The sequence below is a fragment of the Gadus chalcogrammus genome, chromosome 7 (genome assembly GCF_026213295.1).
Source record: "Gadus chalcogrammus isolate NIFS_2021 chromosome 7, NIFS_Gcha_1.0, whole genome shotgun sequence".
NCBI lineage: Eukaryota > Metazoa > Chordata > Actinopteri > Gadiformes > Gadidae > Gadus > Gadus chalcogrammus.
Genome location: NC_079418.1, coordinates 15,532,994 through 15,558,445, shown reverse-complemented (window position 1 = coordinate 15,558,445; position 25,452 = coordinate 15,532,994). Strand labels below are relative to the sequence as shown.

The 25,452-nt window shown below is 46.2% G+C and overlaps 1 protein-coding gene across 2 annotated transcripts in view; it reads right to left on the bottom strand.

The window, feature by feature from the left end:
- Positions 1–500: 500 nt before the first annotated feature.
- ltbp3 (latent transforming growth factor beta binding protein 3) overlaps positions 501–25,452 on the bottom strand; it is a 40,127-nt gene continuing 15,175 nt past the window's right edge. Inside the window, exons 2-29 of one of the 2 annotated variants that reach the window (XM_056594181.1) lie at positions 23,165–23,437; positions 22,700–22,863; positions 21,352–21,457; positions 18,347–18,433; positions 18,097–18,243; positions 17,207–17,353; positions 16,764–16,880; positions 16,436–16,446; positions 16,274–16,343; positions 15,570–15,647; positions 15,064–15,189; positions 14,122–14,253; positions 13,583–13,705; positions 13,287–13,406; positions 12,952–13,074; positions 11,999–12,121; positions 11,020–11,139; positions 10,638–10,766; positions 10,088–10,258; positions 9,534–9,617; positions 8,745–8,873; positions 8,322–8,459; positions 7,236–7,376; positions 5,510–5,638; positions 4,000–4,161; positions 3,178–3,282; positions 2,684–2,812; positions 501–2,207 (exon numbers count right to left, since the gene is read on the bottom strand). In XM_056594181.1, coding sequence (XP_056450156.1) covers positions 2,056–2,207; positions 2,684–2,812; positions 3,178–3,282; positions 4,000–4,161; positions 5,510–5,638; positions 7,236–7,376; positions 8,322–8,459; positions 8,745–8,873; positions 9,534–9,617; positions 10,088–10,258; positions 10,638–10,766; positions 11,020–11,139; positions 11,999–12,121; positions 12,952–13,074; positions 13,287–13,406; positions 13,583–13,705; positions 14,122–14,253; positions 15,064–15,189; positions 15,570–15,647; positions 16,274–16,343; positions 16,436–16,446; positions 16,764–16,880; positions 17,207–17,353; positions 18,097–18,243; positions 18,347–18,433; positions 21,352–21,457; positions 22,700–22,863; positions 23,165–23,437 — 3,536 coding nt within the window. In that variant the 3' untranslated portion in view covers positions 501–2,055. The remainder of the gene's footprint in view (positions 2,208–2,683; positions 2,813–3,177; positions 3,283–3,999; positions 4,162–5,509; positions 5,639–7,235; positions 7,377–8,321; positions 8,460–8,744; positions 8,874–9,533; positions 9,618–10,087; positions 10,259–10,637; positions 10,767–11,019; positions 11,140–11,998; positions 12,122–12,951; positions 13,075–13,286; positions 13,407–13,582; positions 13,706–14,121; positions 14,254–15,063; positions 15,190–15,569; positions 15,648–16,273; positions 16,344–16,435; positions 16,447–16,763; positions 16,881–17,206; positions 17,354–18,096; positions 18,244–18,346; positions 18,434–21,351; positions 21,458–22,699; positions 22,864–23,164; positions 23,438–25,452) is intronic. The other variant, XM_056594182.1, reaches the window with a different exon arrangement.

Below are 25,452 nucleotides of genomic sequence, written 5' to 3'. Positions count from 1 at the left end.
CTACTCCAAACAAAATGAATGTAGGCCTCGGCTCCAAACATAAGTATAATATTCCCATGTGGCTATATTGGGCATGCTACCTGTGCCTACCTAGTCCCCTCATCTACCCAAGCTACATTTATCAAAGACCCCAGAAACTTTCCAAACTGTGTGAGCTCAGTGCCAGGGCTCTTGTGCCTCCGGTCAACCCGACCTACTAAAAGATATTTATATTCCTCCGCCACATTTCAACCCCTCTCCGGAGGACAGCAAGACTATTTCCGTGGCGGTTCTTGCACATTCTCTATCTCTCCTTTACCCCTTCTGCAGCCTTCTTTCTTCCTAAACTAGATGTTCCGTTGGAGGTCACCTCGCTGGGCTATTTTAAAATGATATAATTATTCGACAGAATGGAACCAGGACAGAGAAGAACAATGGTGCCAAAGCAACGTCACTCGCTGTGCTCCCAAGATGGAGGCCGTTCTGTGAGGATGAGACGTCCTCGGACATTGTCTTGTCATACTTCACTTAGCCAATTGCTTTGTCAATCATCAGCATTTCAAATGCAACTTTGAGACATTTAGAGTTCTTTCCTTCTCCTTTGAAGTCAATGTTGCATTTTAAATTCATCCAGGTGTCCCTCAATTGTTAATTGATAATAATAACAAAGAATGACAATATATTCAGTAATACGAATACAAGGGCTTTGGTTTACAGCCACACTGCTTTATTCCCTCATTAAAACATGGTTTGGTTTAAGAATTATGAAGTAGAGAACACAGTTTGAATTGATTTGAGTTTGTACCAACAATTATCTTGAAACACACTTAGGGTGGTTAATGCCTTACTTGTGTTGTAACATAAACTTTTTTTTTATGATAACACAGTAGTCCACTGCTAGTGGGAATGTAAATGTACATGGGACAGTTTTTTAATGCACCAGACGAACAGCCTCCTCTTGTGGCCGATACCGAGCATCGTATTTTTCAAACTTTCAATCATTTTATTTGGCACACTTTTCCATGGACCATGCCACAGGGGTTTCGAAGCTCACCATTGGTTAATTTGTTCCTGGTTACGTGTAGAAACGTCAGGTACGTCAACATAGACTATAATATTAGGAGAATCAATGTAAGGTTTTATGGGACGATAAGTGCATCAAGTATCTTGGTTCGATACCCACTATTTTATAACTTTTTGTAACAGATTTATTTTCAGTTACATTTAGCTAAAGAAATCAAGCAAAAAGAAAGTGAGTTAGCTGATTTATGATCAGCTAACTCACCTTTCATAAACACCATAAAAACAGCAAATAGCAGGACTTACTAGCTATGCAGGGGGAAATTACTGTACAATCAATCAAACATCACCGGTGTAATCAATTTAAATCATGAATTAACCCATTGTCAAAACATGTTTATTTAAAAAGTTAAAAACAAACAGCAGTTACCCCTATACAATGAACTATTTACTTGGCTGTCGTAGGAATAACATTTACTTTCAAAGTCTTTTCAAATACTGAGACTGAAAAGGGACAACATGGACGCAATTACATACAAAAAATATGCACATGTAAAAAAAGATATTGGACAAAACAATAATTACAGGATGCATTTAATTAAACAAACCTAAGGCGTTGTCTGTGCTGAATTATTCTGTCTCAATGTGCAAATAGGGAGTAAAGAAAGAGCAGCCAAAGATAGAATTTGTACATTTCCACAAAACAAAAATCGACCAGACAAATTTTTAAGGGGCCCCTATTTCACCGCCAGCCATGACGTTGATGAGCCACAACTGTTGAATTCAAAGTCCCCCCTTTAGTGACATCAAAAGGGGACCTCACCCAAACGCAACGCACGGATCTCAATGGAACCAGCCTGCCCCCGGCTCTGATGTCACACGTCGCCATGGCTTATCAACGGCTGGTAGTGAGACAGGGGCGCTTCATAAGACCACTGTGTGCCGACCGAGCACAGTGACGCATCTCATCCATCAAACAGGAGTGCAGCATGGGCGTGCACGCTGACATGCACGGTATATAGAAACAGAAGGACTTAAGCGATGCGCGGGCGGCTGTTACTGAAATTTGGTGCGCATACACATGTTGGGCCGGCGCGTGGGCCCGAACCCGGGCTTACAGACGCAGGAGAAGGAGCCCTTGGTGTTGACGCAGCGGGCGTTCTTACAGGGGTTGGAGCGGACCCCGGGCTCTGCACACTCGTTGATGTCTGGAAACACACGAGAAGGAGAGATGTATCAACAGAGCGATCTGCAGGCGTGTGTGTGTGTGGGTGCATGTTCATCATTCAAACATAGTATTAAATGAATATATAGTATATACATTTATTACTATGTGTTTTGGGGTGCATGTTCATCATTTACACATAGTATTAAATGTATATATAGTACGTATATACATTAAATACTATGTGTTTTTGGGTGCATGTTCATCATTCAAACATAGTATTAAATGTATTTACAGTATATGATTTAGATATCTATGTTTAGGTCTAAGCAGTATAAGCTGTACATATTGTACATATGTATATGTATGGTCTATTCTTTTTGACACAAGGGAACCATGTACACTGTACTTGCAGTTTGTGTCTTATAGCAAGCTGCAATAGCTAAACTCTACTCCAATGGTTTAATAATCCTCCCAATGGTGTGTGTGTGTATGTGTGTGTGTGTTGTGCATGTGTACCTATGCAGCGCGTGCGAGTGGAGTCCAGCCTAAAGCCGGGGTTGCATTCACACATGGTGCCCAGGTAGGAGCGTACACATCGGCCGTTCGCACAGCTGCACTCGTCGGAGTCCTCCTCCGAGCTGTCACCTGGGGGACGGACGGACGGACGGACGGACGGGGGAGGGAGATGAGAGGGGGGGGGGGGGGGGGGGGGAAGGTGAGGCGAGGAGAGAGGAACGGAGGTGAGTTGAGTAGAGGAGATGAGAGGGGGTGGAGTGAAGGTCAGTAGGCTACGGCCAAAACTCATTCATATTCAATCCTTCATACATTTTAATGAAATAAATCTGCAAAATGGGACCTCTCAGAATAAATTGTATGGAGATGAACTAGCCACTAAGATCCTCGGCGAATGAAGAGAAGCATGCATGAATGGAAGAATTCCTTTGACAAGAATGGTGTTTTCGCGATCTACCTTCAGGCCCCTTGGTGAGTAATGCTTGGTCAGACCTCACCTGGGTTGTAGAAGCTACCCGGGTTGTAAGCAAAGGCAGGCAGGAAGTCCAACTCGCCGTCTGACTCTGTCTCCAGGTGCATCTCACAGAGGCGGGTGAAAAAAACTGGATGGAGAGAGGAGAGGAGAGAGGAGAGGAGAGAGGAGAGGAGAGAGGAGAGGAGAAAGGGGAGGAGAGGAGAGAGGAGAGGAGAGAGGGGAGGAGAGAGGGGAGGAGAGAGGGGAGGAGAGGAGAGAGGAGAGGAGAGAGGGGAGGAGAGGAGAGAGGAGAGGAGAGAGGGGAGGAAAGAGGGGAGGAGAGAAGAGAGGAGAGAAGAGAGGAGAAAGGGGAGGAGAGAGGGGAGGAGAGGAGAGAGGAGAGGAGAGAGGGGAGGAGAGAGGAGAGGAGAGAGGGGAGGAGAGAGGGGAGGAGAGGAGAGAGGAGAGGAGAGGAGAGGAGAGGAGAGAGGGGAGGAGAGAGGGGAGGAGAGGAGAGAGGCGTGGAGCGGAGGGAAGTGAGGAGAGGAGTTGAGTTGGATAGGAGGGAGGAGAGGGAAAAGTAGAGAGGAGAAAGGAGAGGATAGAGGGGAACAGGGCAGAGAGGAGAGAAGGGAAAACGAAGGGAGGAGAAAGATGGAGAAGTGGGAGAGGAGGGAGGAGAGGAGAGGAGAGAGAGCGGCTCTCATTACCGTGGTGGTTAGGGTGTTTGACCCACCAGCCAGGAGGTTCTGGATTCAAACAAACCCCAATGTCTGTACTGTACTGGACTAAAATATCTGCTCAAAGACTAAACACTGCTGCATACTACCCCTGCACTGCGCCAAGGGGGTTCCGCCCAGCTAACCTGAGTTCCTCGGGGGGCAGGTGCGGCACTCGGGCCCCCAGCCGCGGCCGTAGTGGCAGCAGCAGGCGGAGTAGGTGACCACCAGGTCGTTGTGGGGCATGCTGCAGATCAGGTCCTCGTCCAGCTGCCGGAAGCAGACATCCTTGTGGGCCGCCGTGCGGTCTGGGTCACACAGGAAGAAGAAGAAGAAGATGAAGAAGAAGAAGGGGGCAGGGTCATGTGGTGTTACTAAGGAAAGGAGGGGGGGGGGATGTATATATATTATTTATTTTTTTTGACCAACTTAACCCTTAATGGTTTGCAACATTGTGTTAAAATAACCATTGGATATTTCAGCTACAAGTAGCAACAATTTTAAATAAAATGTGTAAATAAAATAAAATTACATAGATACAGTATATGTATGGTGGAGTTTACACCAGAATGATAGATAGATAAGCCTGCCAGTTGGTTCAGTCCCCTAGGAAGGCTAGGTGTACTGATCTATCCAGCCCACATCAGGGGGGACACTCCCACTTCTGATGTCACTATGTCACTGGGCAGGGCACATTGCAAATGGCTTGTTATGACAAATCAAACTCACACCTGCGGGTAAAATAGAGTCTTTAAAATGATACTGTAAATACATGTAATTATACAAACATATTTATACCAGTAAACTTAGAGTTTGTGCTTCAGAAAAAGTGTATTCTCCCATTTCCGCCGTCTTTTCTTGTGCAAAGCTGGTAGGCTAATTCTATCTTAAATTGAACTTAAAGATAACGTAAGGAACGTGTTGTGATGAAAAAACGAAAACATTTACAACGACATCATCTTGACATGCCATTGAGGTTTGAATAAACAAATACATAGCACATTCTCACATAACATTTAATCAAAGCTATTCATTATGTGAGCACAGTCATCGATAGAATTCATGTACCTAATTAGAATATGTAGCATAGAGTTGACAGAGAATACTTACAGAAATGTAAAACCTAGAACCTTGTTACCAACACAAATGAACAACAAACGATGACACCTAGCTAACTTGCTAGTACCATGCTAACTGATCAAACGTGCTACATGCGTTTCTTGCCACACATTCCCACATTATTAGTATAAGTTCCTCATGCTTAATTCTGTATATTAATTTGATATCAAACTTAAATACCATCCAATACAACTTTATTATAGATGGTCAGAGTTCAAGACACCCTGCTGTAAAGCAATACAAACTTTTTCTAGCAGATGCAGCATCCATTGCAGCATGCAATGGAATCGGCAAATAAGTTATGCATTTAACACAGTAACCAAGCATCATGCATTAATCTGTATGGAGCAAGCAGCCGGGGCAGGTGTCTGTATGTAAAACCAGCACTGGCCAAATTCATCATCAAATTTGGGACAAAGTGGTTGTAAAGTGTGTACCATGAGTGGCAGATGGTGAGATAAGCCAAGACTCATTGTGATGGGTCCTGAGCGGAGTCCCGTACAGTTGATTTATTCTGATTACTTATTATTTACCCACCGTCATAGACGCACTGTTTGAGCGCAGCGCTGAAGGTGAGGGGCTGGTTGCAAATACAGTGAAAGGAGCCGGGCGTGTTGACACACCTCCCATTCCTACAGTACGAAGGGTCCTGGCACTCATTCACATCTGTAAAGAGCACCGCATACAAGGGGTTAAGTTACGGGCTGCTCCACACGCTGGGCCGTCGTGATTGTCTTCTACGGATGTTGTAGCGTCGCGAGGCTAGCCGCACAGCCCGATCACGGTCGATGTTTCCTAAACTGTTTACAACTTAAAACAATCCACAGAGTTGTAGACTCTGTGGATCAGATGGCAATCATCTCATACCGCCATCGGTCACCTAGACCATTCCAAGTCGGCGGATGGTCAGCGGAGTTTAGAAAAGAGTTTTGCAACGATGGAGAAACTGTGGGGACCTTGTGATTGAAGTAGAACTTGTATAGTGTGTGGGGCCCTTAAGGAACATCTGCTGGGGGGTGAGGATCTGTGACCTAGCGAGATGTATGGATATACCGGGTGGTGTGGCAGGCACATGCTGGTTGACCCTGGGTGGGGTAGTTTAGTTGCTGCTGCTGCATATGAAGAAGTGTTGGTTGTTCACACTCTGTAGCGTTACCCAAGATGGACGCTAGCTAGCTGGGTTAAGGCGGCAGTAGCGGATGGTTTGTGCCAAGGTTGCAAAAAATGTCCCGGAAGAGGATGAAACTGTATTGTACCAGGAAATGTGGTGCTTCTCAAGATCAACATAAGCTTTTAGGTGGAGGTTAGGTGGAGGTTGGAAGGGAAAGTCACTTGAAGACGTTTCAAAGAATTCAAACACAGTCTCCTGAGTAACATCGCTACAAATGTGTACCCTCCACCAGCACAGCACTTTTGGCTAGCATGTTACATGATATTCACTAGAATGCCGACTACTAAGAGAAATGGGACCTTTATATATTCAATTTATCTGTTTGTGACTTCTACATTTGTCAAACATTTGTTTCAAATCCACATCGTCAAGTGCAAAACAAAAGTTTTGCGGATTGGATTGATCATGAAAAATCCAGAAATACCTGTTGAAAGGTAGTTACAATTCTTATCACCCAAACAAAAAATCTCCCCTTTGTGGTTAAAAAGAAAAAGGTGTGAAATATTTCTTATAAATACCTTACAGTCTGGCTGAAATTATAGCTACAGGCCTATAATTTCTGAAAAGAGCTAACTCTGACCCTGAACAATATAACCAAGACTCACTGTAAGGAATGACAGCCTGCTATTAACCTGTCTAATTTTATTTTTTTACTCTCTGTTTAAAACGCCCCCAGCAGACGAGTGGAAGAGATTTATTTTGTAAGTAAAGGAAGCTGGTTTGTAGTTGTGTGTCTGTATCTCAGATATGGAGACGAAAACAGAACACACACATATAAAGATGACCCTCAATGCATTGATAAAGTTTAAGTACATTATACTAAGACTCCACTGCTGTACTGTTGGTATTAGTATTACGTACTAGTTATTTGAGCATTATCTCAGCATCATCAGCATTAATAGCTATTAGCAGTAATAGCTTATGCTAATAATGTTTTATTTCATTGTATGTATTTTATGCAACAAAGCACGGATTAAGTACAAATGAGTACTCATTAAAACCCAAATCAACAATTCCCTCCCTCCTCCCCTCTGACAGTTCCACTTCCTGCCCCTCACTGACATCACTTCCTGGGGGTGTGGCTCCACTCACCGGCCTGCTCCTCAGGGGTGACGCAGCTGTTGCGGTCGGTGGCCAGGGTCCAGGGGGGGGAGCAGATGCAATAGTAGGACCCTGGGGTGTCCACACAGTGGCCGTTCTTACAGTTAGACGGGTCCTGGCACTCGTCCACACCTGAGGGGATAAATAGGGTCGGGGGGGGTCATAAATGTATGGCCTGTTAAGCCCTTTGAAACTGTAATGTAGGGCTATACAATTAAAATTGAATTGAATTGTATTGTATTTAATTTAAATGCATTTTATTTGTCCCAAGATGGGAAATATTCAGCTCCATGTATAAACTTTCAAAGAATGACACACACATGAGAAGAAGGACAGGACTTGCACGACACACACATCCCACATCAGGAGCGACACAAATAAGAGGACGTTGTGAAATGAGTCAAATGTTTGCTTAATGAGGCAATATTAGGCTGTTATATTATAAATTGAGATGGCCCAAGCTTTGCAATGCTGCATGGTGTGTGCTGCTCTTAATACAATTGCTTTGTACAATATCTTATCCTTAGAAATATGGGAATAAAATGTGCAATTAATGTAATTAACATCAAGGACAACAAATAACCACAAGATAATAATACGATAAGATAATCTGTGCAATACAGAACTTGAACAAAATAATTAGGATAGCGTTAAATAAAACAAGAAATTCAAAAGCTGCATGACGCGCAAATGGTGTACTACAAACAAACAGACACACAATTAATAATCAAACCTGTCGCAGGAGTCCCACACAGACCCACACATAATCACACACCCACACCCACAGGAGCCCTACAAAACACACACCCACCCCCACCCCCACACACACACACACACACACACACACACACACACACACACACACACACACACACACACCCACACACACACCCACACACACACCCACACCCACACCCACACACACACACACACACACACACACACACACACACACACACACACACACACAAACACACCCACACACACACACACACACACACACACCCTTGCTTAACATCCCACTTCCACACACCCTTTTTCGTAACGTGTGTTTGTGTTCGGGACGGAGTGGCTCACCGGACACGGTGGCGATCACACACTTCTTCTTGGTGGCGTCGGGGCTCCAGGGGCTTTGGCAGCTGCAGTAGAACGCCCCCCTGGTGTTCACACACTGGCCGTGGTGACATTGCGACGCGTCGTCACACTCGTTCACATCTGCGGGACACACACACACCCACACACACACACACACACACACACACACACACACACACACACACACACACACACACACACACACACACACACACACACACACACACACACACACACACACACACACACACACACACACACACGCATCAGAACGAGCAGCAGGGAACAAGGATACTACCGTCTGGTTTCTAGTTCCCCCCCTCCACCCCCCAACCCGTGCACGCTTCATACTGCGATCTGAAGCGTGCCGCGTAACTCTGAAATCTTCGGTATCGCCATAGTTACCGATGCACTCCAGCAGGTTGCTGTCGTAGTAGGAGCCCTGCTGGCAGTAGCACTCGTAGCCGGGCTGGGTGTTGACGCAGCGGCCCTCCTTGCAGATCTCGTTGGAGAACAGCACGCACTCGTCGATGTCTGTGGACAGCACACGGGACCCCTTATATACCAGCTGGTGACCCCCCGCCACCCAGAACGGGCCGCCACAGGGGGGGACCCCAATGTAAAGACAAGGGGTAATCCCCGAGGGATGAGCAAGGCAAATTACAAATACAAAAGAAGTCTGCATATTATGTTTGCATATTTGACCTATATATAAATGTATCAATATAGAAATATAGAAAAATTTAATATCTGCAATATGTAGGAAAAAATATTCATTAACCTCATCAACATTGGGAAAGGTTGGTGGTTAATGCGCAAAGAAATAATGTGCACTATTGTGTCCAATAAGCCGATAGTACACAGCTAAGAGCATAACTGTACCCAATTCTGTGATTCTACTACAATGAAGTACACTCATATTGAGCTCAAACCACCTTTGAAATTGCTTGTTTTGGTTAGAAGACACGTTGGGCGTAAACAAGAAGTGCTTATCGTCAACCAACAGGAAGGGCAGGGTTAGGGCAAGCAGGCGCTACCACAGAGCGGCCATGAATGCTGGATTATTGGATGGTATTTACCTAGCCTCCATCTTGGATCTAAACGCTAGCTGGCTGGGTAGGGGGGGGGGGGGGGTGAAAGCTAGTGTTGAGAACCGAGATTGAACCAAGAGAGAAAGCGTTGGCTGATATTTACCCCGGTGCAGGGAGAGACCGTATTCGGTGGTTCCCTCCTCGTGGTAGAAGCCTCGGCCAACGGGACACAGGGAGCCAAACTCAGCTGGGAGGGAACGACAACCACAGACACACAACCACATCAACCAATCAGTTTTGGCTTATATCATTATGGTCGATTTGGTAAAAAGTACGAAAATTGTATAGTTTGGATATAAAGTAGCTGTTTATATAGTTATAAAACTATGGTAGAAATAGTTGTAGCAATTGGTAGTAAAATGATAATAGATTTGATTATATTTGATTGGAGTGTTTGTTTGTGTGTGTGTGTGTGTGTGTGTGTGTGTGTGTGTGTGTGTGTGTGTGTGTGTGTGTGTGTGTGTGTGTGTGTGTGTGTGTGTGTGTGTGTGTGTGTGTGTGTGTGTATTGTGTGTGGTGTGTGTGTGTATTGTGTGTGGTGTGTGTGTGTGTGTGTGGTGTGTGTGTGTGTGTGTGTGTGTGTGTGTGTGTGTGTGTGTGTGTGTGTGTGTGTGTGTGTGTGTGTGTGTGTGTGTGTGTGTGTGTGTGTATAGTTACAGGAGTGGTAGACAGGGCAGGGGTAGATCTCACAGTGGTCTCCCCAGCCCACCCCGATGGAGCAGCAGCACTCCTGCTTGGAGACGTTGGTGGCGAGGACGCTGTCGCAGAACACCGTGTCGTCCAGGTTCAGGTAGCACTCCTTCTTTTCCTCCTGCTCCACCGCCACCACTAGGGGGAGACACACACAGCACCATGATCGTACCATGAACCCACCATAAAGACGCAATGAACACCATCAAACACCATGATCCCACCATCAACAGCTCATCATCACACCATGAACACACCCTCATCATCTGGTCTGTGTCTAGGTTTCGGAGCAGGGAACAGCGCTATTGAATGTTGTTTGCACGAGGTTCAGATATTTTTCAGGTTCTAATTCAGATTCTATTACAGGGAATGTTAGAATTAGTTTGTTTTTAGGATCTAGGGGAAAAGCATAGAGCTTCGGGAGAATCTATAACAACAACACATCCGATAAAAAACACAACATATCTCTTATCGTAATTACAATACAGGAAACACTGCGTCATACAGCCAGGCTTACTCTCGCAGCTGTGCTTGTCCTCAGACAGGATGAAGCCGTAGTTGCACTCGCACACGTACGACCCCGGCCGGTTCTTACACAACCCGAAGGGCTTGCACAGATTTCGGTCCTCCAAGCACTCATCGATGTCTGGGGAGGATAAGGCATAGTTACCAAACTCCTCTGGAACCACTCGTTTAACATAACATATAACTTAGCGCTTCCATTGAGAATCCATGAAAATCGGCGCAGCATATATGACTAAAATTGTGTTTCTATTGATGTGTGAATGTGGGGACATGGGTGCCTTGTGGGGACTCACACAGACACCATCTGCCTCCGTCCAGCGTGTGTTTCTATTGGTGTGTGTTTGTGGGGACATGGGGGAATTGCGGGGACTCACCCAGACACCGTCGGCCTCCGTCCAGCCTGTAGCCCTTCTGGCACTCGCAGCGGAACGAGCCCATGCTGTTGATGCAGCGCCCCCGGTGGCAGATAGACGCCCTCTCACACTCGTTCACATCTGCAGGGAAGACAAGAAATGGATTTGTAAAATGAGGAAGGGTCAGAGTAAAGCACCATGGAACGACTGGAAACCAGTTCAAACTTTGCCCAGATCCTCTCTCTGATAGCATATTACGCAGACCTAGAGCAACAGCAACAAAACAACTAACCCATGGAGACGACATCATCCTCCCATCGGCCTAGGCCTGTCATTACCGTGCTGCGCTCTCATTGGTCGGGTCCGCTGTGTGCTCTCTACATCACAACACAGCGTGAGTGACTTAACAGGGAGGTGACAGTAGCCCCGCTGTGGCCTGCCAGAGGTGTGCAGGGTGGCCAGAATGCGTCAACAGAACCAAGTGGACAAAATGTTTCCCTCCGTCTGACTGATGTTTGTTTTATGTGAATTATAAATGGTTATGAAAGCCAGTTTTAAGGAGAGTTTAACGTCTTCTTCACTGTTGTTGATCGACGGACCAACGGATGCTATCGATTAACAACAAGTTATTATTTTCTTAGACCTTTTTGATTAGATATTGAGTGAACATTGTCAAATTGGATTATGTTTAAATTAAAAATACTTTTATAAATCACAAAACACACAGCACCAGGCCAGCTGTTGGGGGTTGTCTTTCAGCGAACCTAAGAAACCCACAAACAAGTTTCAACAAGAACAATAACGGCTTTCATGAATCGAAAGAGAAACAGAGTGAGATAGAAAGAGAGAGTGAGTGAGTGTGAGAGGAAAAGAGAGACAGACAGATGGACAAACAGTGAGACAGAGGGAGCAGGAGAGGTTCATCCTCCTACAGAGACAATTTCAAGTTTAAAACTCCACATGAGGCAGGGATAACAGTGATGACGAAGACTATGCTCACCTTCGCAGTGACTCCCTTCCTGTGTGCGCTGGTAGCCCTCATAACAGCGACAGTGGAAGGACCCCTCCGTGTTCACACAGTGCCCGTTGGCACACAGCCGGTCGTCCTCACACTCATCAATATCTGAACAAAACATTCAATGTATATTAATTAATGCACATTAAATATACACGACTGCCACTCATCATAATAAATGCACACAACAGGGCATCCTCAAGCTCATCAATATCTGGACGATCATGAAATAATACATTCAAATATCGTGATACTATTAGTTTTAATACCCTCTTTACGATGTCACAGTGGAAGAGTTTGGCCTCCCCTAACTACGACGTCACAGTGGAAGAGTTTGGCCTCCCCTAACTACGACGTCACAGTGGAAGAGTTTGGCCTCCCTTAACTCTGACGTCACAGTGGAAGAGTTTGGCCTCCCCTAACTATGACGTCACAGTGGAAGAGCTTGGCCTCCCCTAACTATGACGTCACAGTGGAAGAGTTTGGCCTCCCCTAACTATGACGTCACAGTGGAAGAGTTTGGCCTCCCCCTAACGTCATGACGGCAGCCAGCTTGATCTCTAGTCATCAGGTCACAATTAAAGAATGTGTCGCTATGCGGTAAACTATGCTGTCTCAACGGAGAGAGTTTAGTGGACGGTGAGTTGTAATGTCCCGTCACCAGAGTGTGGCGTCTGGAGCTTATGAGCCATCTATGAGCCATCTATGACCGATGGCACTGTGTCTGACCGATGGCACTGTGTCTGACCGACGGCACTGTGTCTGACCCATGGCACTGTGTCTGACCCATGGCACTGTGTCTGACCCATGGCACTGTGTCTGACCCATGGCACTGTGTCTGACCCATGGCACTGTGTCTGACCCATGGCACTGTGTCTGACCGACGGCACTGTGTCTGACCGACGGCACTGTGTCTGACCCATGGCACTGTGTCTGACCTCGGCAGAACTTGCTGTCGGCGGAGGGCAGGAAGCCCTCGTCACACAGGCAGCGGAAGGTCCCGGGGAAGTTCTCGCAGCGGCCGTTGAGACACACGCCGGCCTTCTGGCACTCGTCGACGTCTGGCGGAGACACGACGCAGCACATTCAGTACGGAGGTTTGATTAGAGCGGTATGAAGGCGGTTCGGTTCAAGAAGAGACGGAGAAAATGACAAAACAAAGGACAAGGTGGAAGAAGAAAAGGTTCAAGATTCAAGATTCAAGAGTTTTATCGGTCACACACATACAAGAAGCGCAGTGAAATGCGGGGGTAGTAAGGGGGTCCGTCCTCACCGTAGCAGGTGCCCCCCCGCGCCTCGTGGCCCGGCCGACAGCGAACACACTCGTAGGACCCCGGCCTGTTCTCACACTGCTCCCCGGGACACGCGTTGGGGTCCGCACACTCGTTCACGTCTGGAACCGACACACACGTCATCAGCACCTCGAGGGGGAACCAGACCGCGGTCCTCGGGAATCAAACCCAGAACCTCACCGCGTGAAGTCTACCACCCTGACCGTCCACCGGACCCTCCGGCCCACCAGGTGTCATTCAGGGAGGGGGGGGAGACGGCGGTCCTCGTGGGCCTCACCTTCACATGTCTGCGTCCGGTGGGCCTTGAAGCCTTTGTGACATTCACATTTATAGGAGCCAGGGAGGTTCACACAGCGCCCGCCCGGCCCGCACACGTCCTGCTTAGAGCACTCGTTCACATCTGGGGGTCACAGACGAATTGGATCTGATCATATTCACATTAGATTCAGATTAATTTCAGATTAGATCATTTTTGATTAACATTGGATTCAGATTACATAAAATGATATGCTATTCAGATATGATTCTAATTTGATAGAGATTTGTCATGTTAAAATTATATTTGTTAAAGGGCAGATTCAGGTACATTTCTGATTAAATTAGATTATAATTAGATTCAGATTAGATTCAGATACCAAATATATTGCATTAGATGCAGATTTGAATCATATTAGATTCTGAAACAATTATATTCAGATAACAGATTGGATTACCGCATCACATCACAATCAGATAGAAGACATCACATTTCCGGCACATCAATTTGAGAAACATGAATTCCATTCACCAATTAAACGTGAACAACGTGTAACTCACCTACACATTTTAGCCTCCCATGGTTCACCATGGGCTTGTAGCCATGGTGACAGTGGCACTGGTAGGCCCCGTCTGTGTTGACGCAGGTGCCCCTGCCAGCCCCGCATGGCTCTGACGCACACTCATCCTCGTCTGACACACACAAGGAGCAGGCCAGTCAGGGGCATTCCTCACAACATCAATGTTGTACTGGTACAGAGTTTACCAGTACAACATCAATTTTGTACTGCTACACAGTTTACAGTTTCACAGTATACCAGTACAACGATGTAGAATAGTCAAATAGATCTGTAGTTCATAATTGTCCTTCATCTCTGTCTCTAAGAGGGCTTAGTCCTCCTTCTGATGGAAAAGGGCTTCCCTGACGCTCAGATCGTATTGCTTTTTGATGGGGCTGTAGGCTCCATTTAAGAGCTATTATTTGAGTGTAATTTGCTAGAAATGCCATAGCTATCCGTCAGCTAGTAGTGAGTGAAATGCACTCTGGGAATATCTGTTTGAGTTTACTGTCAAAGCAGAATCCATCTGGCCTGTCAATCACAGGGGAGGTCAAATGCAACACTTCTCAATGGCGTAGAAACAGAGGGAGAGGCAGACCAAAAAAAGGCAGGCCAAAACCAGTCCTGCACCCATTATAATTCCACTCGTGATTATATGTCAGGGGGATTAAACAGACATACGTTTCAATGTCTTGCATTTTTTTAAGCTAACTATGGTAGCTTTAATGGTATTGTATAAACCGCTGACATTTGTTTCATGTTTGTCCTGTGACTTATATGATGTGATGGTCACTTTGAAGCAATACTTTCAGTATTCAGGAAAGCGCTTTATATGGGTGCTATTAAGTACTATCTACAACACAACCTGACTCTCGGATGTCTCTGTGATCCCATCCTGACCTCATCCCGTGACCTCATTCCGTGACCTCACAGAGTCTCTTACCTATGCAGATGTTCCTGTGGGCGTGCAGGCGGTAACCAGGGTTACAGTGGCAGGTGTGTCCGCTGGCCGTGCTCTCGCACTCCCCGTGGCCACAGATGTACCTGCTCGTCTTACACACGTCCGTCTCTGGTGAGGAGGAGGATGAAGACCATGATGATGATCATCATCATCAGCATAATGAGGATGGTGGTGATGATAATGATGATGACGAAGACGAGGAGGAGAGAAACAATGAAGATAGAAAATGGTTTATTATTATTACAATTATCTTTGTCATCATTATCATTTCCATATGATTTTTTTACGTAAATAATACATTTATATCATATTTCTCGTTTTGATTAGTTGAGAACCTTTCTATCCGACAATATCTATGATACACAAACAGCTTTTTCACCTCTCACATCTCACACCTCTCAAAATTGTTGTCATCTATGAATAGTAAACAAGTCAACATATACTGGTGATCTCGGCTTATCCATATGAGTAGTAGTATCAGTACTTGCCTGATACTTTGGTCTGAGTTTCCAAGGGGATGTATGGTGGGTTGAGCCTAATAATCGGTGAAGTAGTGGGTTTGGCGACTGAAAGAGAAGAAAAATGTGTGTCGTGATTACACTAACTGAAGCATACATTTCTGAGAAGATGTTTAATTTTTAAACAGAATAGACTGGTATGCTCCTGTAAAGCAGCTGTAGGTAAGACTGGAGAGTTTTAAAGAGAGAGAGCTCAAAAGCATAAGCTTGCAAGATTTTGAAACGAAATAACCTTCCTGCCCTCCCTCCCTCCCTCCCTCCCTCCCTCCCTCCCTCCCTCCCTCCCTCCCTCCCTCCTTTCCTCCCTCCCTAAATTTCTCTTTAATTGAGAATTGATGCATTCCACTCACCTGTGATTGACAGGCAAAATAGATTCCACAGAACCAAACAAAGAAGAGACGACCTAATTGGTTAGAAATGTTCTAAAATGGACATTGTCTCATACAGAGGCATCTGAAAGACAGATATTCTCACAGCCCATTCCACTTACTGACTCATCAATCACAGGGGAGTTTAGCTAACCCTAACCCTAGCCCTAACCCTTTCTAGCTCATGGCTATGCCATGAGCTAGAGATGCTAGAGATGAAAAAAAAGCACACACTTGATTACTTCATAAACTGGTCCCTAGTTCCCATGAACATTAATAAACAATTGTGTGCATATGTGTTTTTACCAGGCACGCGGGGACTGTGTGTACTGGCTGTTACATGGTGCCCAGCTGTGGTGGTCTCAGGGGGCAGCACCTGTTGAAGAGAGCTCAACCAATCAGAACAACAGATACACATCATTATTAGCCCCGATAGGTCGATACACAGCTCACCCAAAGTCGTCTTACCGGCTTGGTTTCTGCAAGAAAAACAAAATAGAGATGGCGTTAAAAAAAAAAGTATGTGAAATAATGATGTGCTCTGTGAATCGAAACCGAAATTCATTCTTTAGGGGCTTGGATCTCAGTCTATTTGACAATCTCAGTCAAATTACAGGTAACATGTATCAGATCTAACCACTCATAATGAAATATGAAATATGAAAGTGAAATGACACATTAATATCAGATGTCTCATCCAATTGAGTCCACTCGTGCAGTCGCTGTCAGGTATATGGAGGTACGTCAACTAGCTTCCTGTTGTGTTATGCTAGATGATATGCGGTGGCTAGCTTGCCTGGCTTGTTGTATCCTTTCTCCGGACTGGGGAACACCAAGGGAGGGAAGGCAAAGGTATTCCTCACTTTCTGGAAGAAGTAGCCTTTTCCCCCGGGGCAGATCTTCTGGAAGGCAGCTGAGGGAGACGCAGCAACAAGAAGAAGATGAAGAAACTACAAATCACATGTACAGACCCCCAATCCCCCTGCACCAATGCAAATAATCACAATCACACACACATACAGTGAGATGTAGATAAATGAATGAATGTTCCAATTCATGAATGAATGTCTCGATAGGGCTTGTCCATTAGGATGAATTATGGGAAATATCAAAAATCCTGAAACCAAATCCTGAAACCAATATATGCAATCCGTAACCAAGGCTAATGAAAACGTTGTTCGGCCTTCGCTCATTGTGGGAATCAAACCCAGAACCCCTTTCGGCCGGCGGTCCGCTCACCAGTGTCCTCCTCGGGGCAGCGCTCGCAGTTCTTCCCCCAGGCTTTACCCACGGTGCAACAGCACAGCTCCTGGGTGAGGTACCCCAGGACCCGGCCCCCGCAGCGGCCGTCCAGCGGAGCGATGGAGTAGCACTGGGCGTACTCAGCTGGGGCCGGAGGGAGGGACGGACAGGGAGACGGGGGGACAGACAGAGTGAGGGCTGGCCCGGGGGTTATGGGTAGATGGAGGGACAAACAGACTGGGATCTTCTTTTTAACTTATTTTTGTTATTTCATATCATACTTGTCATCCTTTCTTTTGATGCAATAGTAAAATTTATTTAAAATATATTTAAATTATATTTTAGCCGACCAGAGATAGCGAGAGAGAGAGAGAGAGAGAGAGAGAGAGAGAGAGAGAGAGAGAGAGAGAGAGAGAGGAAGAGAGAGAGAGAGAGAGAGACAGAAGGGAGAGAGAGAGAGAGAAGAGAGAGAGATAGAGAGATAGAGAGAGAGAGAGAGTGAGAGAGAGAGAGAGAGAGAGAGAAAGAGAAAGAGAAAGAGGGGGAGAGAGAGAGAGATAGAGATAGAGAGAGAGAGACAGAGAGGGAGAGAGAGAGAGATAGAGAGAGAAAAGAGAGATAGAGAGAGAGAGAGTGAGAAGAGGAGGAGAGAGAGAGAGAGAGAGAGAGGAGAGAGAGGAGAGAGATAGAGAGAAAGAAAGAGAGAGAGAGAAGAGAGTTAGAAATTTTGAGAGAAATAAAGTCGAAAGAAAGAAGAGAAAGAGAGAAAAATTAAGAAAGAGAGAGAGAGAGAGGGAACGAAGAGAGAGAGAGAGAGAAGAGAGAGAGAGAGAGAGAGAGAGGAGAGAGAGAGAGAGAGAGGGGGAGAGAGAGAGACATTAGGGTACCAGGGGACTGGTTCCAGCCGGGCTGCTCTCCCACGCAGCGGTTGCGGTCGAGCACCAGCCCGTGCTTGCAGGAGCACCGGAAGCTGCCCAGGGTGTTCATACACTGGCCGTTCTGACACACGCCCTGCATGGTGCACTCGTTGATGTCTTCAGGGGACACACACAGAGGACACAGCATTTAAACACGGCTCAGACATCACCCAAGTGTTGAGAGTTGTAAGGCTTTGAAGGGTCCCCGGTGTTCTCCTACCTTGGCAGTGGGTGCTGTTGAACCTTTTGTAGCCCTGAGGGCAGGTGGAGCCGTAGTCCTCCACGATGGTGTGCTTCACCGACGCGTCTGAGGTGAAGGAACCCAGGATGAGGGGAAGGGGAAGAGGGGCAGAGTGAAGACGGAGGCGGAGAGACAACGTCACCGTCAGTCTTTGAACGGTTCTATTAAATCACCGACAGACTCTGCGTCCTTCACCGTGACAGCACTACGTGTCGAGGACAGATTGGACCGCGCTGACCTCTCGTTCTCCACTTGCTCTGCACGCTGGCCAGCTGTTCTTTATTTACCCTTCAGCTCTTACAGTTCGGCAGAATCGGCTAACTATCTGATCAGCTAATAACCAAAGCAGCCTAATTAGGCCATGACGTCAGCCTCATTTGCTTTCCAACTCCAGAGTTGGCAGCTAGTACTGGTCTATAGTCTAGGGATCTCTTGGATACCACAAATAATTGTTTTCACAGTCTTTCATCGTAATAAACAAAACATCTGTTGGTGCGTTCACACGAGATTAGTCACTAAGGCTGCCATTATACTGCACCGAGTCGGAGAATAGATATTCTATCTTTAAATGTTTATCTCCATACATAAACTATCTCTTCTACATTCTCTTCCTCTTCATTTATACATTTTGATAGAAAAACCAAACAGATTACGTTACTGTTGACGTCTTATCTTTAAACAGTAAACAAAAAATAAGAAGAACCACGCTTGTTATTGAGTTAACTAACACACGATGGCGTTCACAATTTCTATGAAGGCATTATCAAACAACAATGTCAAAGGAATAACTCAAGCCAACATTTCACAACACAGTTGTACAGCACATTACGTAACGATGCCTGGGCCAGGGCACTCACACAATGTAACAGGAATAAAATAGCTGTGCAGAGTTTTACACTGTTGTACGACACATTGCGTGTCGTGGTATTGTGGTTACACATTCGTCAAAGCTCTGCAGAGAAGCCTGCACTCTCAATCCCAGAGCTTGGAACAGACCCTGCTATGAGCTCACAGAGAATGTTGAAATCGAGGGGGAGGTAGTCTGGGGCTGGCAGGGTAGGGGCCAGTAGCCACTAGGAACTCCCTGGTCTGCTAAGTATATCACCCACCAGCGTGGCAGTGTGAACGTCGTTTTAGAATACACTGTTCATTATTGTTATAACAATAAACCCATTTTTTTTGTTTATAGACACTCTTTGAGTTTCTGATGTAAAGAATTGTATCATCTCTTTTACTTTTCTGTACACTACAAAGTGCTGGGACAGCACGTAATTCATAAAGAAGATTGAGAGTAAAGGGTCATATTTATCGTTATTTTATCTGCAATCATGATGAATATTCACAAATGCGACCAAACATTGTGTCCGTCTGTACGGTCTACCATCTGTGAATCATAACATATTCTAGGGAGTTTTTGGGTTTCCACTTTGTCTTTTTTTTTTAAACACAATAAGAATTAAAATAGACATCGTGTAGGTGCCGTAGAACCCAGCAGAGAGGCCGGGGCGCGCGGGGCTGTGCAGAGTAGAAGCAGACGCATCAGGCCGGGTCTGAGTCACTCAGCTCGAGGAGGAAGGCGGAGTGGAAAAAAGCCTGCAGATTATATTTTCTTGAAATTCAATCTTCCGCACTGTGATGACTGAGCCGGGCCATCGGAGCTGAAATGGTATGTTCCATACTCTCTCTCTCCCTCTCTCTCTCCCTTTGTGTCTCGTGCTCACTCTCTCTCTCTTGGCATCGCTAACCTCATCTGCCGTCTCTCTCGGTTTTTCTTCTCTCTCTCACTCCCTCTCTCCCTCCTTCCCTCCCCCTCTAGCCGTCTATCTCGTTCTTTCTTTCCAGGAAAGGGAAAGTCTATCGCACTAACTTTCTGTATGTCTTTTATCGTACTCTCTCTCTCCCTTTCCTTGTCTCCCTCGCTCTCTCTCCCCCTGCCTCGTCTCCCTTAGTGTCTGAACTGTCGCCCATCTTCTCTCTCTCTCTCTCTCTCTCTCTCTCTCTCTCTCTCTCTTCCTCGCTCTCATACACATTTACACAACAACACACACACACACACACACAAACACACACACACGCGCACACACACACACACACACAAACACACACACACACACACGCGCGCACACACACACACACACACACAACACACACACAACACACACACACACGACACACACACACACACACACACACACACACACACACACACACACACACACACACACACACACACACACACACACACACACACACACACACACACACACACACACACACACACAGATGCACCCCCAAACACAAACACTGGCGTGTTTATGTGCCAGCCTGCAAGGTCATAAACTCTCAGGCTTGGAGTCGGGGAGGTTGGTGCCAGCCCCTGACTTCTTTGCAGCTCCAGAAAAATGTATTTATTTCCTACAATAGACACCAAGACAAACACCTGAGAGCAGAGAGGATAGAGAATACTACACACTGTGTTTCCCCCTCTCCGTTAAACAGGGGGAGGGGGCAGCGAGACAGGGGGAGTAAACAGGGTGAACTGGAAGAGAGGAGTAAGAAAGAGAAAGAGACGGAGTGGGAGATAGAAAGAGAAAGAGAGAGAGGGGGAGATAGAAAGAGTGCCAGGGAGAGAGAGAGAAAGGGAGAGAGGGAAAAAGAGAGAGGGGGATATAGAAAGTGAAACAGAGGGGGAGATAGAGAGATAGGGAGAAAGAGAGACAGTGAGAGAGAGAGAGCGACAGAGGGGGAGGAAAAGGAGAGGGAGAGAGAGAGAGCGAGAGAGAGAGAGAGAGAGAGAAAGAGGGAGGACATTTTGATAAACAGACAGAGAGGGTGAGTGAATTGGAGAGGAAGGGAGAAAGCTAGAGAAAGTGAGGGAAGAAAGGAGAGAAATAAGAGGAGAACAGATGAGGTGAGTGTAAAGAGTTGAGTGTACAGTTGTTACACACACACACACATCTATATATACAGCGTGGGGGACTCACTTGGTAGTTTGGGGCACTGGTAGCACTTGTTTTGCCCCCAGGAGTTGCCCACGCTGCCGCAGCAGTCCTCCTGGTTGGTGAGCACCGGCAGGGGGGTGCTGTTACACTGCACACCCAGGGGGGGAGCCAGGGGGAGACACAGGGGGGGAGCCAGGGGGAGACACAGGGGGGGAGCCAGGGGGAGACACAGGGGGGGAGCCAGGGGGAGACACAGGGGGGGACACAGGGGGGGAGCCAGGGGGAGAGCCAGGGGGAGACACAGGGGGAGACACAGGGGGAGACACAGGGGGAGAGCCAGGGGGAGACACAGAGAGACGGGCAGAGACCCAGGTCACACAAGGAGCTCGCACATACACACATCTGATCTGATCCACTGAACTGGAAATAGGATCCAGTTCAAACTGGATCCTATTTCCCAGGATATACCAGTGGAAACATGTAGGAATCGAGGCATGTCCACACTAACTAACGTCCACACTAGCGTTGGTCTTTGAGAGAAAAACTTCTGTTTTCCTCTTCCTCAGTCCACACTAAAGCATCGTGTTGGTCCAGTAAAAACAGTAATCATTTCCTCGCCCCCAAGTGTATGCATTTGAGAAGGCCGGTCTCATGTTGCAGCTTAGCCCAGGGATAAAAGCCCGAATTAGCTTGAACAGCAGTTTGAAAAACACTGCTGGAAACCCTATGGATGGAAAATAATGGTCGATGTAGCTAGTGTAGGGGAGAAATGGACTGACTTGTTAGAACTGAAGTATAACGTTTGAAATAGTTGAATGTAGTTGTTAGATATTAGAGATTTTGTGTAGTTCCATGCTAAGGGTTAAGGCGGTTAAGGTTAAAAGATTTGGCTAAGACCCCAGGTCAATTGTTGACATTGTCTATGTCATAAATATGTCTGTGATAATTCAAAATTCTGAGTGCAGAATATTTATTTTATTTTATTGACGACCGTACCGGATTACATTTGTGTTGCGTCTGCATGCTTCCTCAATCTATCCCTCTCCGCTCTTCTGACTTCAGTTTCTTCTGTATAGTACTCGGATTCATACAAGTTTGGTGGATTGGTGTCGACCAAATGGTCCTCTTTCATAAAACTCTTCAGCGTATGAGTCAGACATTGTGAAATTAGGGAATTGCTGAATTATTTTGACAGCGTGCAATTGGTAGCCTAACACAGCCTAATACAGGCACAATCTTAATAAACGATAAACCTAGGGATCAAACTGGGGCAATCCTTTAAAATAAGAAGAGTCATGCAAAGTTGCAGACAGCGACGAGTCATGGGAAAAAGTAACAGAAATGCAAATTCAAGGCCTGTTTATCACTAATGCATCTGATTGGTTCTCACAGCTTGTTTGGGCGTGGTCTCCTGGAAGCACCGCCCCTTCGGCTTGTGTCTCTGCGTCATCATCCGCGTCACGGTCTTGCTGGGGATCGTGATGTCTGATTGGTCCAGGGGATGGATGACCACGGAGGTGTCGGTGTTGTGGTGAACACGCACATTGATCTGCACTGAAAAACACAATGTCAACCAAACCAAACCACCAGGCTTAACCGAGGGAGGGATCTTGTAATAACAATGACCTCAAACTAGTCATCGAATACGTCAGAGAGAGCGAGAGCGAGATAGAGAGCGCGCGAGAGAGAGAGAGAGAGAGAGAGAGAGAGAGAGAGAGGGAGAGAGAGAGGGAGAGAGAGAGAGAGAGAGAGAGAGAGAGAGAGAGAGAGAGAGAGAGAGAGAGAGAGAGAGAGAGAGAGAAATTGATTTGACTGGACTGGAGCCTAACAGAGTGACTCAATGAACCGCGGGTACCTTCTGAGGAGTGCGCCCCCCCCTGGGCCAGAGGGAGGGTGAAGACGGAGTGTGTCAGCTGGCCGCGCCCCAGGCCCGACTGGTCACCCTGCTTCTTCCCGTCCGTCTTCACCGACACGGGGTAGACGGGCTGCTTATTGCCCCACGCCGCCTGGGCCTGCTGGCTCTGCTGGCTGGTGTACTGGCAGAGCCGACCCGTGAAGCCGGCCGGACACTGGCAGTGAGTCCTGGAGCCGCACACGCCCCCATTCAGACAGGTCAGAGGGCACACCACTGGAGGGGGAAGACGGGGAGGGGGACGGGGTTGAAATGGTGAGATTCTAGAAGAGGGGGATTCTAGAAGAGAATAATTGACAGACGTTCCTAGAGAGGATTATGTATGGAAAGTGGTGGATCGATTCTAGTAGGAGGATTCTAGAACGAGGATTCCAGAATGGGCAATCAAGCGACGAGATCGATTTTCTAAATATTCTAGCGAAGGATTCTGGAGAAGATTCCATCCATGAGCCATTTTTTGGAGACGTTTCAGGAGAATATTCCTGAAGTTAGATGACAGAGATAATGTTTCAGGAGGAGGATCCAAGTGATGATTCTAGAGATGATATCCTCAAAGGAAGCTTGTAAACAGAACATTCCGAAGAATAACCAGGAAAGGGGTTTGAGGGAGACAATTCTAGAGATACAATGGAGAAATCATTCTAGAAGGAAGATTTCTTTATTTTTTGCAGGATTACGAAATCCAATAGAGGATTCGAGAAGCTCATTGGGTCCACAGTTTAAATGGACAAATGGTGGAAGAATATATTTTACCATATATAATGGAGAAATATATTAGATAATATCTGCCACATGTAACCAACACATCTGTTGCATTTACAGTAGTGTTGCACGGTATAACGATACTAGAAAGGTAACACGATACCTTCACGCAAAAAAAAATACGATACGCTAATTCTTTGAGTAACGATACTTTTATAAAAAAACGAACACTTTTCTTTAAAAAAATGAGAAAATATGAAAGCAAAGAAGACTTTGAACGGAAGGACTTTCACACAAGCAACATCAACTCTCAGTCATACTCCTTGCACGCAGAGGCTAGTCAGCGGGCGTGCCCCTCAGCTCGCACTCAGCCCCAGCAGCAGCAGGCAGTTCACTGAGCGAGTGAGTGAGGCCATGTCCACACTAACCCAGGTAAATATAAAAACGCACATTCGCAATGTAAACGATCTCTGTCCACACTATCGTTTTCATATCCTTTTCGGAATGGTTTGCCTCCACGTTCCACGCTGAAATGATTTTGATTATTTGATTATAGTTGTGCGGAAGGGCTAAGATTTACCCAGGTTAGTGTGGACAGGGCCTGAGAGGCAACGAGATGGCGACAGGTTCGGAAGGGCTTGCCGACATTCCTCGGCTTGCGGAGAAAAAGACGGGAGAAGTGAAATATGGAGTTATTGTTTATAACGGATCAGAAGTGTCCATGTAAACGCGGCTATTGAAACTCCTGATCCGATTAGATTTCTAATCGGAATAGATCTATTCCTATCATGCAAATCCGAATATACTATATATGGCATTTACAAAAGTGGTAGGCGTACGTCCGTATTTCTCTCACCCACAACCATTTTGTTTGTCTGGACTTATATGATATATGTAAGGGATAATGTTGTACAGAACGCCGGTCATTATCAGGAAAATAAGCCCCGACAGGGCGAACCGGACCCCGACGCGAAGCAGAGGTGTCTTGCTTCGCCCTGAAAGCTATTATTTTCAATAATGACCAGCGACGTTCTATACATTTTCCCGCTAATTACACGGCTCCTTGCCAAAACGAAACAATATCTTCACACGGTGTGTCTTTTTACATTTACCATTCGTAGTGTTGATCAGCAGAGAAATAGTCTGCCAAAGACGTTGATGTCGCTTAGCAACCGGACACGCTGGGATTGATAAGTTACCAGACTACTTGTGGAGTGGTAAGAAAGACATGAATCAGGCAAAAAATCCACTTCCCTTGACAGCGGTCTGGTTCGGTGTGCATGAAAGTACCAACGGACCAATTGTGAACTACTGATGGCTGATGCCATCTCTCTTAGTTAAAAAGTAGCCTCACCCAACCCAAACCAATCAGAATAAGTGTATACATGTCGATTATAGCGGACTACACCACCTCTTCTATTCCGCATGGAATTCTATTCCGATCAGAAAATTGTATTCCGATTGAGGCGTATTATATATATTAATACGCATCAATCGGAATACAATTCTCTGATTCTGTAGAATTAATT